The 15,010-nt window shown below is 44.0% G+C and overlaps 1 protein-coding gene across 1 annotated transcript in view; it reads right to left on the bottom strand.

Annotated features, from left to right (window-relative positions):
• Svopl (SVOP like) overlaps positions 1–15,010 on the bottom strand; it is a 51,715-nt gene that overhangs the window by 11,754 nt on the left and 24,951 nt on the right. Inside the window, exons 11-13 of the mRNA XM_057794277.1 lie at positions 14,161–14,272; positions 12,063–12,144; positions 10,999–11,088 (exon numbers count right to left, since the gene is read on the bottom strand). Coding sequence (XP_057650260.1) covers positions 10,999–11,088; positions 12,063–12,144; positions 14,161–14,272 — 284 coding nt within the window. The remainder of the gene's footprint in view (positions 1–10,998; positions 11,089–12,062; positions 12,145–14,160; positions 14,273–15,010) is intronic.

Below are 15,010 nucleotides of genomic sequence, written 5' to 3'. Positions count from 1 at the left end.
ACCTAAGAGCTGGTTCTTTGAAAACAAACAAGATTGACAGACACTTGGCCAACTAACCAAAAGTAAAGAGATGACACAAATTAGCAAGATCAGCAATGAACAGGGAAACATTACAGCACACACAGGTAAAATCAGAATGTTACAAAGAAATACTTTAAAACCTGTAGTCCATTAAATTACAAAATCTGAAATGGATAAATGTATAAATTAATCTAAACTCTCAAAGTTAAAGAAGCGATCAATAAAAACAGACCCATAGCAAATGAGGTTGGAAAAGTAATAAAAAGCCTTCCAGTTAAAAAAAAATCCAGGGCCACAGGAATTTACAGCAGAATTCTTCTAGACTTTCAAATATCTACAGCCTATTTTTCCTAAACTATTCGAGAGAGAAAGGAAGGAAGGGAGGGAAGGAACATTCCTAAACTCTAAATCCAGTATCACTTCATTACCAAAAGCAGATAAAGGAGCAACAAAAAAGAAAAATTACAGGCCAATAGTCCCCAATAAACAGCCATGTAAAAATCCTCAGCCAAATACTTGCAAACCAAATACAGGTATATATTAAAAAGATCATGCACCATGATCAAGTTGGCTTTACTGCAGAGATACAGGGACGGCTCAACAAATCAGCAAGTGTAATAAATCATATAAATGGGATCAAAGACAAAAATCACAATCACTTCAATAAGTGCCTTGACAAAGAAAAAAGCCTTTGACAAAATCCTATATGCTTTCATGATAAAAGTCCTAGATAGAGAAGGACTGGAAGGAATATACCTCAACATGATAAGACTTATCTATGACAACAACATCATCCTTTTAAATGGAAGAAAAACTCAAAGCAATTCCATTGAAATCAGGCATGAGACAAGCCTGTTCACTATCTTTTTGCCTTTTTGATACGTGCTTGAAGCACTAACTGGAGCAATAAGGAGAAGGAAATTAAAGGGATACAGGCAGGGAAAGTCAAGTTATCCCTTTTTGCAGATGATTTGATATTATACATAACAGATTCCAAAAATTCCACCAGAAAACTATTAATGGTTACTAATTCTAGCATAGTTGCAGGACACAAAATCAAAAATCAATAGTTTTTCTATATATCAATTACAAACATGCTGAGAAAGAGATCATGGACACTCTCTTGTTGTAGGATATTTGATCGCACTATGAAACTCCAAGACTGTGTTAATAAAATTAACCTTGGATCAGAGGCGGAGCCAGTGACAGTTGATAGGAATTAGCCACAGAGAGGATGGAGGAGCCAGGAATACACATAGATGCACAGGAAGGAGTAGGGAGGGGCTTGTATCACAAGTCTTTTTGGTTTGGAATGAATGGAGAGACATTTCTCTTACTTGGTCTTCTGCCAAAAAAGATCAGTTGGTTGTTCCTTGGCTTCTCTGATCTAGCAGATTTTCACCTCAACATCTGATTCCTGAGTCTTTTAGGTAAACAGAGCAAAAGAGACGGGGCAGGGGAGAAAGAAAGAGAGGAAGGAAGAAGGAAGGAAGGAAGGAAGGAAGGAAGGAAGGAAGGAAGGAAGGAAGGAAGGAAGGAAGGAAGGAAGGAAGGAAGGAAAGAAAGAAAGAAAGAAAGAAAGAAAGAAAGAAAGAAAGAAAGAAAGAAAGAAAGAAAGAAAGAAAATACATAGATTCAGGTGTGGCTGCTATGCCAACAGAAAAACAATACTCTCATTCATAATAACCAATTGTTTTTAAATCTAGGAACCTAGAAAACACTAGAAAATGGAAGGGCCTCCCTTATTCATGGGTTAGTAGAACTAATATTGTAAAAATTACCATTTTACCAAAAGCAATTTATAGATTCAATGCAATCTCAATCTAAATCTGCATGATATTCCCCACAGAAACAAAAAAAAAAAATCCTAAAATTCATTTCAAACCACAAATGACCCCAAACAGCCAAAGCAATCCTGAGCAAAAAGACGAATACCCAAGGGATTACCAGACTTCAAGCTTTATTACAGAGCTGCGTTAATGAAGCAGCGTAGTATTAGTACAAAAGCAGACATATAGATCAGTGGAACAAAACAGGAGACCCAAACAGGAGCACATGTAACCAGAGCCATCTGATACTCGACAAAAACGCCTGAAATATATGCTGGATAAAAGACAGCATCGTCAACAAATGGTGCTGGGAAAACATCATGTCCCCATGTAGAAGGATAAAACTGAACCCATGTTTATCACCCAACACAAAAATGAATCCCAGATGGATCAAAGACCTCAAGGCAAGCCTGGAACACTGGAACTGCTGGCAGAAAGCAGAGGCAATACAAGATGTGAGTGTAGGAGGGACTTCCTGAAAAGGGCGCCATCAGTTCAGGAATTCATACTGACGACTGACAGTGGAACCTCATCAAACTAAAAAGCTTCTGTACAGCAAAGGATACAAGTGAAGGGGAAGCCCACAGAGTGGGAGAGAACATTTGCCAGCTTCATATCGGAGAGAAGACCAATATCCAGAATATAGAAAGAACTAAAACAGCAACAAAGAATCAAGAAACAATTGGGCTGGAGAGATGGCTTGGTGGTTAACTTGCTGTTCTTAAAGCTCCCAGCACCTACATCAAATGATGTACAACCTACTCCAGCTCTAGGGAACCCATAGCCTCTGGCCTGTGGATTCCCATGTGCACATACAACCCCCTACACACACTTACACATACTTAAACATAATAAAAATAGGGGTTGGGGATTTAGCTCAGAGGTAGAGCACTTGCCTAGTAAGCACAAGGCCTTGGGTTTGGTCCTTGGCAAAACAAACAAAAAGACAAAAATAAGTAAATTTTAAAAGAAATACCAATTTAAAAATGGGCTACAGATCTGAACAGAGAATTCTCAAAAGAATAAGTAAATGGCTGGGCAGTGGTGGCACACACCTTTAATCCCAGCACTCAGGAGGCAGAGGTAGGCGGATCTCTGTGAGTTCAATGCCAGCCTGGTATACAAGAGCTAGTTCCAGGACAGGCTCCAAAGCTATACAGAGAAACCCTGTCTCAAAAAAAACAAAAGAAAAAAATAAGTAAATGACTAAGAAATATCTCAAAAGGTGTTCAACATCTTTAGCAATTAGGGAAATGCCAATCAGAGCTGTTTTAAGATCTTATCTCAATGCAGTCAGAACAGCTAAAATCAATATGACAACCGACAACAAACGTTGGAGAGGATATAGGGAAGGGAACCCTCATTCACTGTTAGTGAAATTGGACATCAGTGTGGAGAATTCTCAAAATGCTAAAACAGATCTACCATATGGTCCAGCCACCCCTTGGCCTACCCCACAGATAGGTGTCCAACGCCAAGTTATTCAGTAGCTAAGAAATAGGAGAAGCCTAAATGTCCTCCTGCCGATGAATGGATCTTGAAAGCGAATGGAATACTGTTCAACTGTTAAAAAAATCATGCCAGGTGGTGATGTACACCTTTAATCCCAGCACTTGGGAGGCAGAGTCGGGCAGATCTCTGTGAATTTGAGGCCAGCCTGGTCTACAAGAGCTAGTTCTAAGTCAGGCTCCAAAGCTACAGAAAAACCCTGTCTCAAAACAAAACAAAACAAAACAAAAACCATGAAATTTGCAGGTATATGGATGGAATTTGAAAACATTAAGCCAGACATCAGTCCCAGCACTCAGGAGGTAGAGGCGTCAGATCTCTGAGTTCAAGGTCAGCCTGGTCTACACAGGGAGCTCTAGAACAGCCAGGGCTACACAGAGAGACCCTGTCTCAAAAGATTATTATAGCAACTCAGACCCAGAAAGACAAATACTGCAAGTTTCTAGATCTGAGTATATAACCAGGAGTCACCCAGACACCAGGAAGGGGCCGTGTGGGGTAAGAGAAGGAGCTCTAAAAGAAGGGCTAAAAGACACAGGTGCTAGGCAGGGGAGATGGCAGAGTGGGGATTTGACCGGAAGGGAGGAGGCCAGTGTAGACTGGGAAGGAGGAAAGAGGGATACATAACACTGTTTGAAAAGTCATATGGCATATTATATTGGTGTATGTTTTCTTAAGCACATACACACATATAGATAGGATAGAGAAAGGAGGAGGTATAACACTTGGGGTGATGCCCCACCCCGAGAGCCATAGACCATCTAACAGAAGCCCAATACCAAGTATGGCAAGCCTCCTTTTGAGTTGCTGACCAGGGGAGTCAAAGAAATTGCTAAAGTAATATATATATATATATATATATATATATATATATATATAGAGAGAGAGAGAGAGAGAGAGAGAGAGAGAGAGAGAGAGAGAGAGAGCCCTTGGTTACCAGTAATGCCTGCTGTTGAAGATACCACACATTTTGGACACAGGACTTGGAGGAATCGAGGCAGAATTGCCCCAGAAGCCTCCTTCCAAAGGACTAGATCTCAGTTGGCTATGAAATCTGCCAAGCGAAAAAAACAACCAATAGTCCTAGCCAGTTATAAAACGGAAGAACTACAGCAATCACCGGCATGGCAAGGTATTCCCAGTGGTGCATCAGTGGCATTTCTATCTTAGGGATAACCAACAACTGTCTAATAGGGCCTAGGACTTGTTCAGTAGGAGAGCATTTAAACCTGGTACTGTAAACCTAGTCAACTACCTGTAGCTGGTAAGTATCCCTAAAGAAGAACCTGCTACTACCATTTTTCCTAAACCAATACATTTTCTGTTTTCTAAATATTTATCCTTATAGCCCCAAATAAATGTAGCTCTCAGCCCCCCCCTCAATCAAAGAAGCTTCATTTTGCCTCAGAAGGAAACTATTACATAAATTGACAATTGATCAAAAAGCAAAGGACAGCTGACCATGGGCTGCCCAGCTGCAAGGATGTACTACAATCCCTACACCTACGGCTCGGGGGGTGTTGCAGAAGATGAAGCAGAAAGAGTAAGATCCAGACGACTAGGATGTCCGCTGTAAGATAGTGTCTTTCTGGGTGACAGGGAGCTGTAGCCATGAAATTTCAACAAAACAGATATGCCAGTGTAGATGGGGGACATCTGACAAGGCCCCACCCCTAGATGAACAGCTACAGGCAAGTCAGAGCTGATGAGGGAGAAACAGTCTTCCCTAAGTACAGGTCTGCTGGTAGGTTATCCGGTCCTAAGCAGTCAGCCCAAACACATACATATATGAGCAACACTAAATAGACTCAGTAGACTAGGAGAGAGAGAGAGAGACAGAGACAGAGAGTGTGAGCGAGCACATTTTCCAGGCACTGGTGGTGCACACCTTTAATCCCAGCACTCAGGAGGCAGAAGAGGCAAATCTCTGAGCTCAAGGCCAGCCCGGTCTACAGAGTGAGTTCCAGGACAGCCAGAGCTACACAGAGAAACTCTGTCTCAAAAAACTAAAAAAGAAGAGAGAGCGAGATCACAAATTTGAGAGGGAGGGAGGGAGGGAGGGAGGGAGGGAGGGAGAGAGGGGTGGGCGTGGAAAAAGTTGGAGCAAAAGAAAGGGAGGAGATGATGTCAATAAAGTACTCATGTAGAAAGTTCTCAAAGTTTTTCAAAAATATTTTTAAAGGATGTTAAAAAATAAAGTTAAAAGACATCTCCAAAGTGATACCATTTCTTTTCTTTTTTTTTTTTTTTTTTTTTTTTTTCGGTTTTTCGAGACAGGGTTTCTCTGTAGCTTTGGAGCCTGTCCTGGAACTAGCTCTTGTAGACCAGGCTGGCCTCGAACCCACAGAGATCCGCCTGCCTCTGCCTCCCGAGTGCTGGGATTAAAAGCGTGCGCCACCACCGCCTGGCATTTCTTTTCTAAATAATGAGTTCCGGGCCACCCAGGGGTTCATAGGAAGACTTTCCACAAAACAAAGAAAACCCCAAAACAACAAGAAAACTGTATAACGTCAATATTTTAATCTAAAAAGTAAAACTAAAACCTGTTACCTGAACATTTAATTGGGATAATGTAATTCTGCATATACTAACATGCTAATAGAGTAACAATCTTATAAAGACTAGCTACTAGAGTTCTTTTCACTGTTCTAACTGCTGAGCCATATAATACCTCTACAAAAAAACCCTCTACAATGGGGGACTATTGTTCTGGTTGGCTGTTGTTCAACAGAACTAGCAGAGAGCTGCTTAAGAAAGAAGAGATATTTCAGACGGCTACCTGAGAGCTGTACTAGCTTAGAGGGGCAATGGAGTCAGAGCGGAATGAGAGACTGCTATGCCACTGGCGACAAAGGGAGCGGAACAAAGACAAGGAAAAGGTCTATGTTTCACTGGGATTATGAGTGAACTCTCCCATGGACTTCCCTTTGTGAAGCGCTTTTTGCGGGTGAGTGATGCATGTGTGTGTGTGATGTGTGTAATGCATGTGTGTATGATGTATGTGTGTGTGATGCATATGATGCTTGTGTCTGTGATGTGTGTGATACGTGTGTGCGATGAATGTATGTATGATGTATGTGATATGTGTAATACATGTGTGCATGATACATGTGTATGTGATGTGTGTAATGCATGTATATGTGATGTGTGTAATGCACGTGTATATGATGTGTGTGATGCACATGTGTGATGTGTGTAATACACGCATGTATGATGCATGCGTGTGATACATTGTATGTGATGTATGTAATGCATGTGTCTGTGATGGGTGTGATACGTGTGTGTGCAATGTGATGCATATATGTATGATGTTTGTGTATGTGATGCGTGTGATGCGTGTGTGACACGTGTGTGATGTATATGATGCATGTGTGTGATGTGTGTAATGCATGTGTGTATGGTACATGTGTGTGTGATGTGTCTGTGATGTGATATGTGTGTGATGCAATGCATGTGTGTATGATGTATGTGATGTGTGTGACACGTGTGTGTGATGTGTGCACACATGCCTCCATTTATTTGCATAATACTCACTTGATGTGAGGCCATGTTTAGCTTCATCCACCAGGGGGCAGTCCTCGTTGCTCTAACATAACTTTCTATTTTGCCCAGCTGTTCAACACCTCAGGCTGTCCCACCAACTTGGATGAAGGTCATTCATGCGCTATAGGGACTTCACTGCCCATTCATAGACAGGACCAACATATTATACATTGCTGTACCAAGGTACTTCTAGTGTCATTGACCATGTAGGTCTTTATGCCCCTTCAAAATTCCTATGTTGAAATCCCCATCTCAGATGTGAGCCTGTTCTATTTGGAGGTGGGTCCTTTGGGAGGTAATTAGGTTGTAAGGGCAGAGACCTTTCATTGGGATTTGCACCCTTATAAAACAGACCACACCAGGCCTTCCACAAGTGAAGATACAATGAGAAGGTGACCATGTGCTGGCTAGGCAGAGGGCCCTCACCAGAACCCAAACATACAGGCTCCTGATTTTGAACTTCCAGTCCACAGAACTGCTAGAAATTTCTGTTATTTACAGGCTACTCAGTCTGTGATGTTTTTTCTTTTTGTATTTGAGTCAGGGTCTCATGTAACCCACAATGGCACCAAATTTACTAGGTAGGTGAGGATGACCTTGAACTTCTGATCCTCCTGCCTCTGCCTCCCAAAGTGCTGGGTTTGCAGGGCCTGGAATACAGGCCTTCTTGGCTTGCTAGGCAGACTCCCTCCATCTGAACTCCACCCCTAGCTCCTCAGTCTATGGTGCATTTTATAAGTGCATGAATACCCAGACACCTGACCCCTAATGCGTCCCGGAATAAAGAAGAATAGTCCCTGAACTAGCTCCACAGAAGCCTTGTACTGATCTCTTCTGCACTGTGGTAAGCCTTTAATAATTCTGTAGCAAAAGTCTCCTTTTTTGTTTGCTTGGACTATATACACCCAGATTTTATTTTTATTTAAGTTCATTTCTTAACAACTAGATACCTCAAAACATTTTATTTAAATAATGCATTTAAACAAAACAGGCCAGTAGTGGTGGTGGTGGTGCATGCCTTTAATCCCAGCACTTGGGAGGCAGAGGCAGGTGTATCTGTGAGTTCAAGACCAGCCTGGTGTACAGAGTGAATTCCAGGACAGCCAGAGCTGTTCCACAGAGAAACCTTGTCTTGAAAAAAAAAAAAGATTCATTTGAATTAAACTTTATAACATTAGTCTTTAGATTATGTAAACATATTACTAATGTATATGGGGTTTACTTTTAAAATACCTTTATTTTATGTGTGTGTGCATGTGTGGGGGCCAGGGGGTACTTTATATGTGCAGTACCAGTGGTGTCCAAAAGAGGGCATCAGGTATCACATAGCTGTGGTTACAGACAGTTGTCAGCCACCTGATATGGATGTTAGGTCTGAACTCCAAAGAACAGCAAGCATTCTAAACAGGACTATGCCTCTAGTCCTTTAAAGTTCTCACTTTAACGCATTCCAGTTGTAAGAAATCAGAAGAGAAAGAACTGGGTGAAAGGCAAAGCAGCTCCTAATCAGCACCCTCCCCGTGGAGGGGACAGCCTCTCTCAGGACGGCTCACAGAGCAGCTGACTCAGACCTTGCTGTGGGTTCTTACAAGTGCAGGTAGTGGGTCTTCATCTCTACATCTGCATCTCTGGGTAGAGTCCAGGAATGTCTACATCATAATGCTACCCTAGTAATCTTGATAAGCACTAAGATCGACAGCTATCACCAAAGAGTTATCACCAAGGAAAGCCTTCAAACAGCTCACTCTGTGAGAAACTAGGCAATACTGTAGGAGTGGGCATGAAGCTTCCCAGATTTGATTTCTCCTGATTCAAACTGGTTAAGGGAGCAAAGCACACACACTGAATAGTGTGGCTCATTGCACTGGGCTCGATTTAAAGTGCTTTTGTTTCTCTTATTTTCGTGTCCCCTCCTTCTCCTCATTCCCTCCCCCATCATAGTTCATTAAAGGCAAAAAATAAAAATAAAAATAATAAACACAAGGTAGTCGAAGCTAGTTCCAGTACCCAAACCCAGAAGCGTGCAAGTTGTTGGGGCTCTATAGCATGAGGAGAATTAAAGTATTTCCTCGCCATGAAAATCACTCCCGTACAAAGACAGTGAAGCATGCATCTAGAGATGGAAACAGATGTGTGCTTTCAGGGCACAGGAAAAGAAACCAAGAGAAGCAGTGGTCTTCATGCTTCTCTGCCAACAGATCTGTCTTGGGAAGCTGACACTGGTATCTGTGTGGCCATTACAGATGGTGTTCCGGGCAGTAAGAGTACTATCTCCTGAGCCTCCACGCTCAGAGCTCATCTTGTCTAGTCTATTCAACCTTTGCAGCCACTATTTGCTTTAACATTAAAGGATGCATCAGTGGTCACAAAAGTATTTTCTTAACAAGACGTATTTATCTGAGTAGCATTTGGCCTTGATTAGCATCATTATATAATGTCTCTCAAATGCTGTGTCATGAGTGTGTCTCGATGCTTTGCATTGAAATGGTCTCATCCTCCGAACAAACCTATGCAAATGTGCTCTTATTCCTCTGTTTTAGAACGTGGGAGGCACTGGAAGGATGAGCTAAGCCATGCAGAGTTAGGAGCCACTTTGTGCCCAGGATGTCAAGCAGAACAGAACCCTCAGGACTCGGCCCAAATTGTGATCTTTTCTGATCATTGCCAAGGCCCCTAGAAGCAATATGGCCTGTCACATAATAGTCCCATGTCCCTAGGGAGAATAGGCACAGGGAACTAAGAACCCAGAGACTCCATCCCCACAGTGCTGGGGAGAGAAACCTAGCCTCTGTCTGCTTACAAGGTACAGGGTCGGTGTTTTACTTCCCTTTTTCCCTGATAGACTCTTCTCTGAGACGGATGAAATAGGTGGATTTTTTTTTTTTTTTTTTTTTTTTTTTTTTGGATTTTACAAGACAGGGTTTTCCTGTGTAGTTCTGGAGCCTATCCTAGAACTCACTCTGTAGACCAGGATGGCCTTGAACTCAGAGAAACCCACCTGCCTCCTACCACTGCCCAGCATAAAGGAATTTTAAAAAGCAACAATTCAAGACAAAAGTAGCATCATTTTTAAGACAAGAAACACTTTCAAGAGAGTTTTTAAAAACTCATATTGCTGGGCAGTTGGTGGCACACGTGTTTAACACCAGCACTCGGGAGACAGAGATAGGCAGATCTCTGTGAGTTCGAGGCCAGCACGGTCTACAAAGCAACTTCCAGGGCATCCAGGGCTATACAGAGAAGCCCTGTTTTGAAAACAAAAACAAAAATCAAACAAATAACAAAAACCCTTTGTAGCCACAAAAATCCTTCTGTTAAAAGATGGGAAGAGTCTACTTCGCCCATATGACTGGTTTCCCTGGGTAGTGCCCCCTTCCCTGCCCTCAGATGGAACTGTTTGAAGCGCTGACCCCTGATCATGTGATTCAGACATAGACCAACCAACTCTAGGGCAATGACAAAGTCATGTTTAGGACTTTTGAGAACGCCCCATACACAGGGAGCAAATAGAGCCTGCATGGTGGGTGTGGGGGTGGTAGGGCTGGGGTGGGGAGGTGATCTCAGGCCCCAGAAAGACCGGACAGGGCCTGGTTTCCTCCTAGGTTCCCACAGCCGATGAGGCACTACAGGACCCAAGGCCCATTTCCTATTTCTATAGCAGGAAGAGCAAGGCAGAGTTCTGCTGTGGCCAAAAGAATGACCAGAGCAGAGGACAAACAGTAGACCCCTCCATGACCCTGTGGGCCACCGCATTAGCCTGGGTTCTCCGTTTCTTGTCACATGGTGCCAAGTCCCCCAGGTCCCAACCTGTTCCAGACTTTGGGCCAGCCCCACCTCCCCGTGTGTAGGCTCTGCCATACTGTTCTACCCCCAACTCCTCACCCCATCCCCACCCCACCCGAATCCCGGTACTCTCGTGTTTTCCCATAGTCCATCTTGGCTGACAAGCCCGGCAAAAAGTTTAACTCTAAATCAAAGTCTATAGGCTGTTAAATATTCATGCCCCAAATAAAGTAGAAACCCTTGTTATACCCTTTCTGGGGTCCCTGTTGCCCACCCACTCAGGTTCAGTGTCCCTGAATACGCTTCTGGGTACCTGGGATATAAATGGCGCGACCATCGCTCCAATGCGGCACAGGGAACCGCTGGTTCCCATCCCCAGAGCGCGCATCTGAGTAGGGTAGACCTGCAGAGGAGAGGCATAGAGAACAACACCTATTGGTCACGTTTCTTCCCAGGGTTCTCTTCCTCCCTTCCCTCCCTAGTTCAGGCTTCTATGTTTGTAGAAGATGGACAGAAGATGCTCATTGTCTTCTGTATATAGTTTTGAATTTTAAAAAGTTACATTTATCCATTTCTCCTGTGTGTGTGTGGGGGGGGGGGTACGCATGCATGTCATGGTGCATGTGAAGAGGTCAGAGGATAACTTGCAGGAGCCGGAACTGTCCTTCCATGTGAATCTCAGGGATTCCACTCAGAAAGTCATGTTGGGCAGCAAGTGCCTTTCCTCAAGGAGCCATCCCATCAGCCCCATGGTGGTTGATTTTGATGTCAACATATTTGGACTGAGAGCTGTTTCCCTTAGTAAAGGGCAGAAAGTGAAGAAGCACCCTAACCAATTGTCTAACCCACTAATGGACTCAACATTTAAACGGACTATTGGAAGGAAGAACTTCGAAGCCTGGTTAGAGGACGTGGTCGCTGGGCATGTGCTTTTGAGGGTGGATCTTAGCCCAGCTTCCTTCTTGGTCCATCTTTGCTTCCTGACTGCTGCGTGGTGGCCAGCTTTTCTCTCCCAAACCCTTGAACCATGGTGCCTCTGATACAGACCAGAGGTAAGCCAGCCTGTCATGGACCAGAACTGAAGTCGAACTAAGATAGATCTTCCCTTCCCTAAATTATTTCGGGCTTTTGTACCGCGACAAGTTAGACAAACAACAAGTTAGACAAACGACCTGCTTTCAGTTGAGAGGCAGGAGGCCCTCTCTTTCAGAGACTGCATAGGAAAGATCCAGATCAAGCTCTCTTGTGTCGTTTTCAACGAACTTCATGGTTTAAGAAACTTGTTAAAGGTTAACCAAAGTCAGGGATGCATTCCCCACAGATTTGGCAGCTCCCCTGGCGTGCCCTGATGTAGCCATGCCCTTCCCCGGTGCTCACCTCAGCAGTGTAAATGTAGATGGTGTTGAAGTTCGCTGCTACCAGGGCCCTCAGCATGAAGAGGAAGCCAATGAGGCCGGCACTGAGGAGGAAGCAGAGGAGGTCGTAGTCAGAGACACAGAAGACCCTTCACAAAGCCCAGAGCCTCAGCATCTCAACTGGCCTGACCACGACATCCTCAAGCCTGTTTCCTCACAATCCACCAAAGGCGGGCATTCAGGCCCCATGCACCCAGACGGGCACGTGCATTGGAAAAGGTATTTTATGAATATGATTGCTTAGCCTATATGTACGTATTGTACCATGTGTGTGCCTAGGAGGCCAGGACAGGGCATCGGCTCCCCTGGAACGAGAATCAGGTGGTGGTGAAGCATCCTGAAGGCACTGGCAACCCAGTGTGGATCCTCTAACAAGAGCAGCAAATGCTCTTATCTGTGGAGCCATCTCTCTAGCCCCCTCTGTTATCTTTAAAGCACTAGATTGGCTGGGCAGTGGTGGTGCCTGCCTTTGGGTACAGCCTCCCTGGCATTTCTGGGAGACACCCTCACAGCAAACTCTCTGCGATCTTCCTGACTCCTCTTCCACAGCGAGCCCCAGAAATTGTGTTGTAATGTGTCAGTTAGGTCTGGGTACCGCACAACCTCTCGTTCTCTGCGTGTTAATGCTCCTTCAACACCAAATAACTGTTTACCGCAGCATTGACCTTTTGCTAGGGATTGTAGGCAATCTAGTAACTGGTTTTTTTGTTTGTTTGTTTGTTTGTTTTTTTTTTTGAGATAGGGTTTCTCTGTAGCTTTGGAGCCTGTCCTGGAACTAGCTCTCGTAGACCAGGCTGGCCTCAAACTCAGAGAGATCTGCCTGCCTCTGGCTCCCGAGTGTTGGGATTAAAGGTGTGCACCACCACCGCCCGGTTGTCTTGGGGTTTCTATTGCTGTGATGAAATACCCATGACCAGAGCAACATGGGGAAGAAACAGTTTATTTGGCTTACACTTCCACATGGTAGTCCATCACCTAAGGAAGTCAGGACAGGAACTCAAACGGAACAGGAACCTGCATGCAGGAGCTGATGCAGAGGCCATGGAGGGGTGCAACTTGCTCAGCCTGCTTTCTTATAGAACTCAAGACTACCAGTCCCGGGACGGCACTACCCACAATGGCCTGGACCCTCTCACATCAATAACTAATTAAGAAAATACCCTATCTAAGTAATTTTAAGTCTAAATTATTTATAAAATATCAATATATTAAACATTAGGATTCAAAATATGCATTCATTTTATAGTAAAACATAAAACTATTTTAAAAAAGAAGAGGGGCTGGAGAGATGGCTCAGTGGTTAAGAGCATTACCTGCTCTTCCAAAGGTCCTGAGTTCAATTCCCAGCAACCACATGGTGGCTCACAACCATCTGTAATGAGGTCTGGTGCCCTCTTCTGGCCTGCAGGCATTCACACAGACAGAATATTGTATACATAATAAATAAATAAATATTAAAAAAAGAAGAAGAAAATACCCTACAGTCAGATCTTACGGAGGCATTATCTCAACTGAGGGTCCCTCCTTTCAGATGACTCTAGCTTGTGTCCAGTTGACATGGAACTAGCCAGCACGCATGCTCTATACCAATGCAGTTTGTTTTCATTGCCTGGGGTAAAGCTTCTTCTAAATTTTAATCTGTGCTTAGTTGGCCTGTGGGTGTAGAACTCACAGCTCAAGAGTCAGCCATATCATTGCTCCGAGTACTGCAGGGTTGCCATGGGAGATGAGACTTGTTATCTGAGGCAAGTTCTCCACCACAGAACTTTCCCAGCCTTCAGATACACGTCGCCCGTGTCACCGGAATAGCTCATGTTGGCCCAGAAAACAAAAACCCTATGGCTGCTTTACAGTTCTCCAACAAGTTCTGTGTAAAGTGAGCATCCTGGTACTTACCCACATCTTCTGATAGCTGAGGGAGGCAGGGCAGGGGAGAGGAAAGGGAAAGGCCTCTCAGTCTAATGGACAGTCTCTACTCTCCACTCATCCCCAGGACTCGGGAAGTCCCATCTGATAACCACTGCACAACCGCCGTGTAGAAGCAGGCGAAGGGTGAGTACCTTGAAGTGCAGATATTGAGGAGAAGAAAGAACAAAGCCGTGCATCCCATGGTGATGGACAGGCTCAGCCGTCTGCCCAGGAAGTTGATGCCCAGGATGTTTAAAGGGTTCACTAGGAAGCAAACAACAACCACAAGTGGTGACATTTGGAGCACAAGTGATACCGTAGACCCCAGAGGAACCCCTCCTGCCATTCCCTAAGGAAGCAGCTCCCGTCCTGAACCAGGCACACTGTCATGGGATCTGTGACTTCTTGAATGTACTTCTTCCTCATGAGCGGCTAACACTGCTTATACATTAAAGCCTTTTTACTTTTTTAAGTTTTTGATACAGGGTCTCTCTTCGTAGTCCTGACTATCCTAGAACTCACTTTGTAGACCAGGCTGGCCTCATACTCATAGAGATCCTCCTGCCTCTGCCTCCAAGTGCTGGGATTAAAGGCATGCACCACCTAGCTTTATTTCATTGCTTTCTCTACCACTTTGCAAACTACCAGTTTGCTAGAACTAAATGCCATATACCATTGTCTGTTGAATCCAAGGCTCCACTGATTCTCACTATGTAAGCTTGTGCCAATTGGCCTTGGTCCTTTGATTCATTTTCTTTGTTTTTTATTTTATAGTATTATTTATTTAATTTCTGAGACAGGGTCTTCTCTATCCCTGACCTCAAATTCAGCTAAGGTTGACCTTGAATTCCTGATCCTCTTGCATCCACTTTCTGAGCACTGGGATTACAGGCACACACCACACCCCCACACCCAGTTCACACAGACCCGGGATTTAAACAACTCTGCTACATCCCCAGTCACGCTGGCTTTTTTTTTAAATGGGCCATCATTTTTGTTGAG

Source organism: Chionomys nivalis, chromosome 1 (genome assembly GCF_950005125.1).
Source record: "Chionomys nivalis chromosome 1, mChiNiv1.1, whole genome shotgun sequence".
NCBI classification, from domain to species: domain Eukaryota; kingdom Metazoa; phylum Chordata; class Mammalia; order Rodentia; family Cricetidae; genus Chionomys; species Chionomys nivalis.
This window is presented reverse-complemented; position numbering and strand designations above follow the sequence as displayed.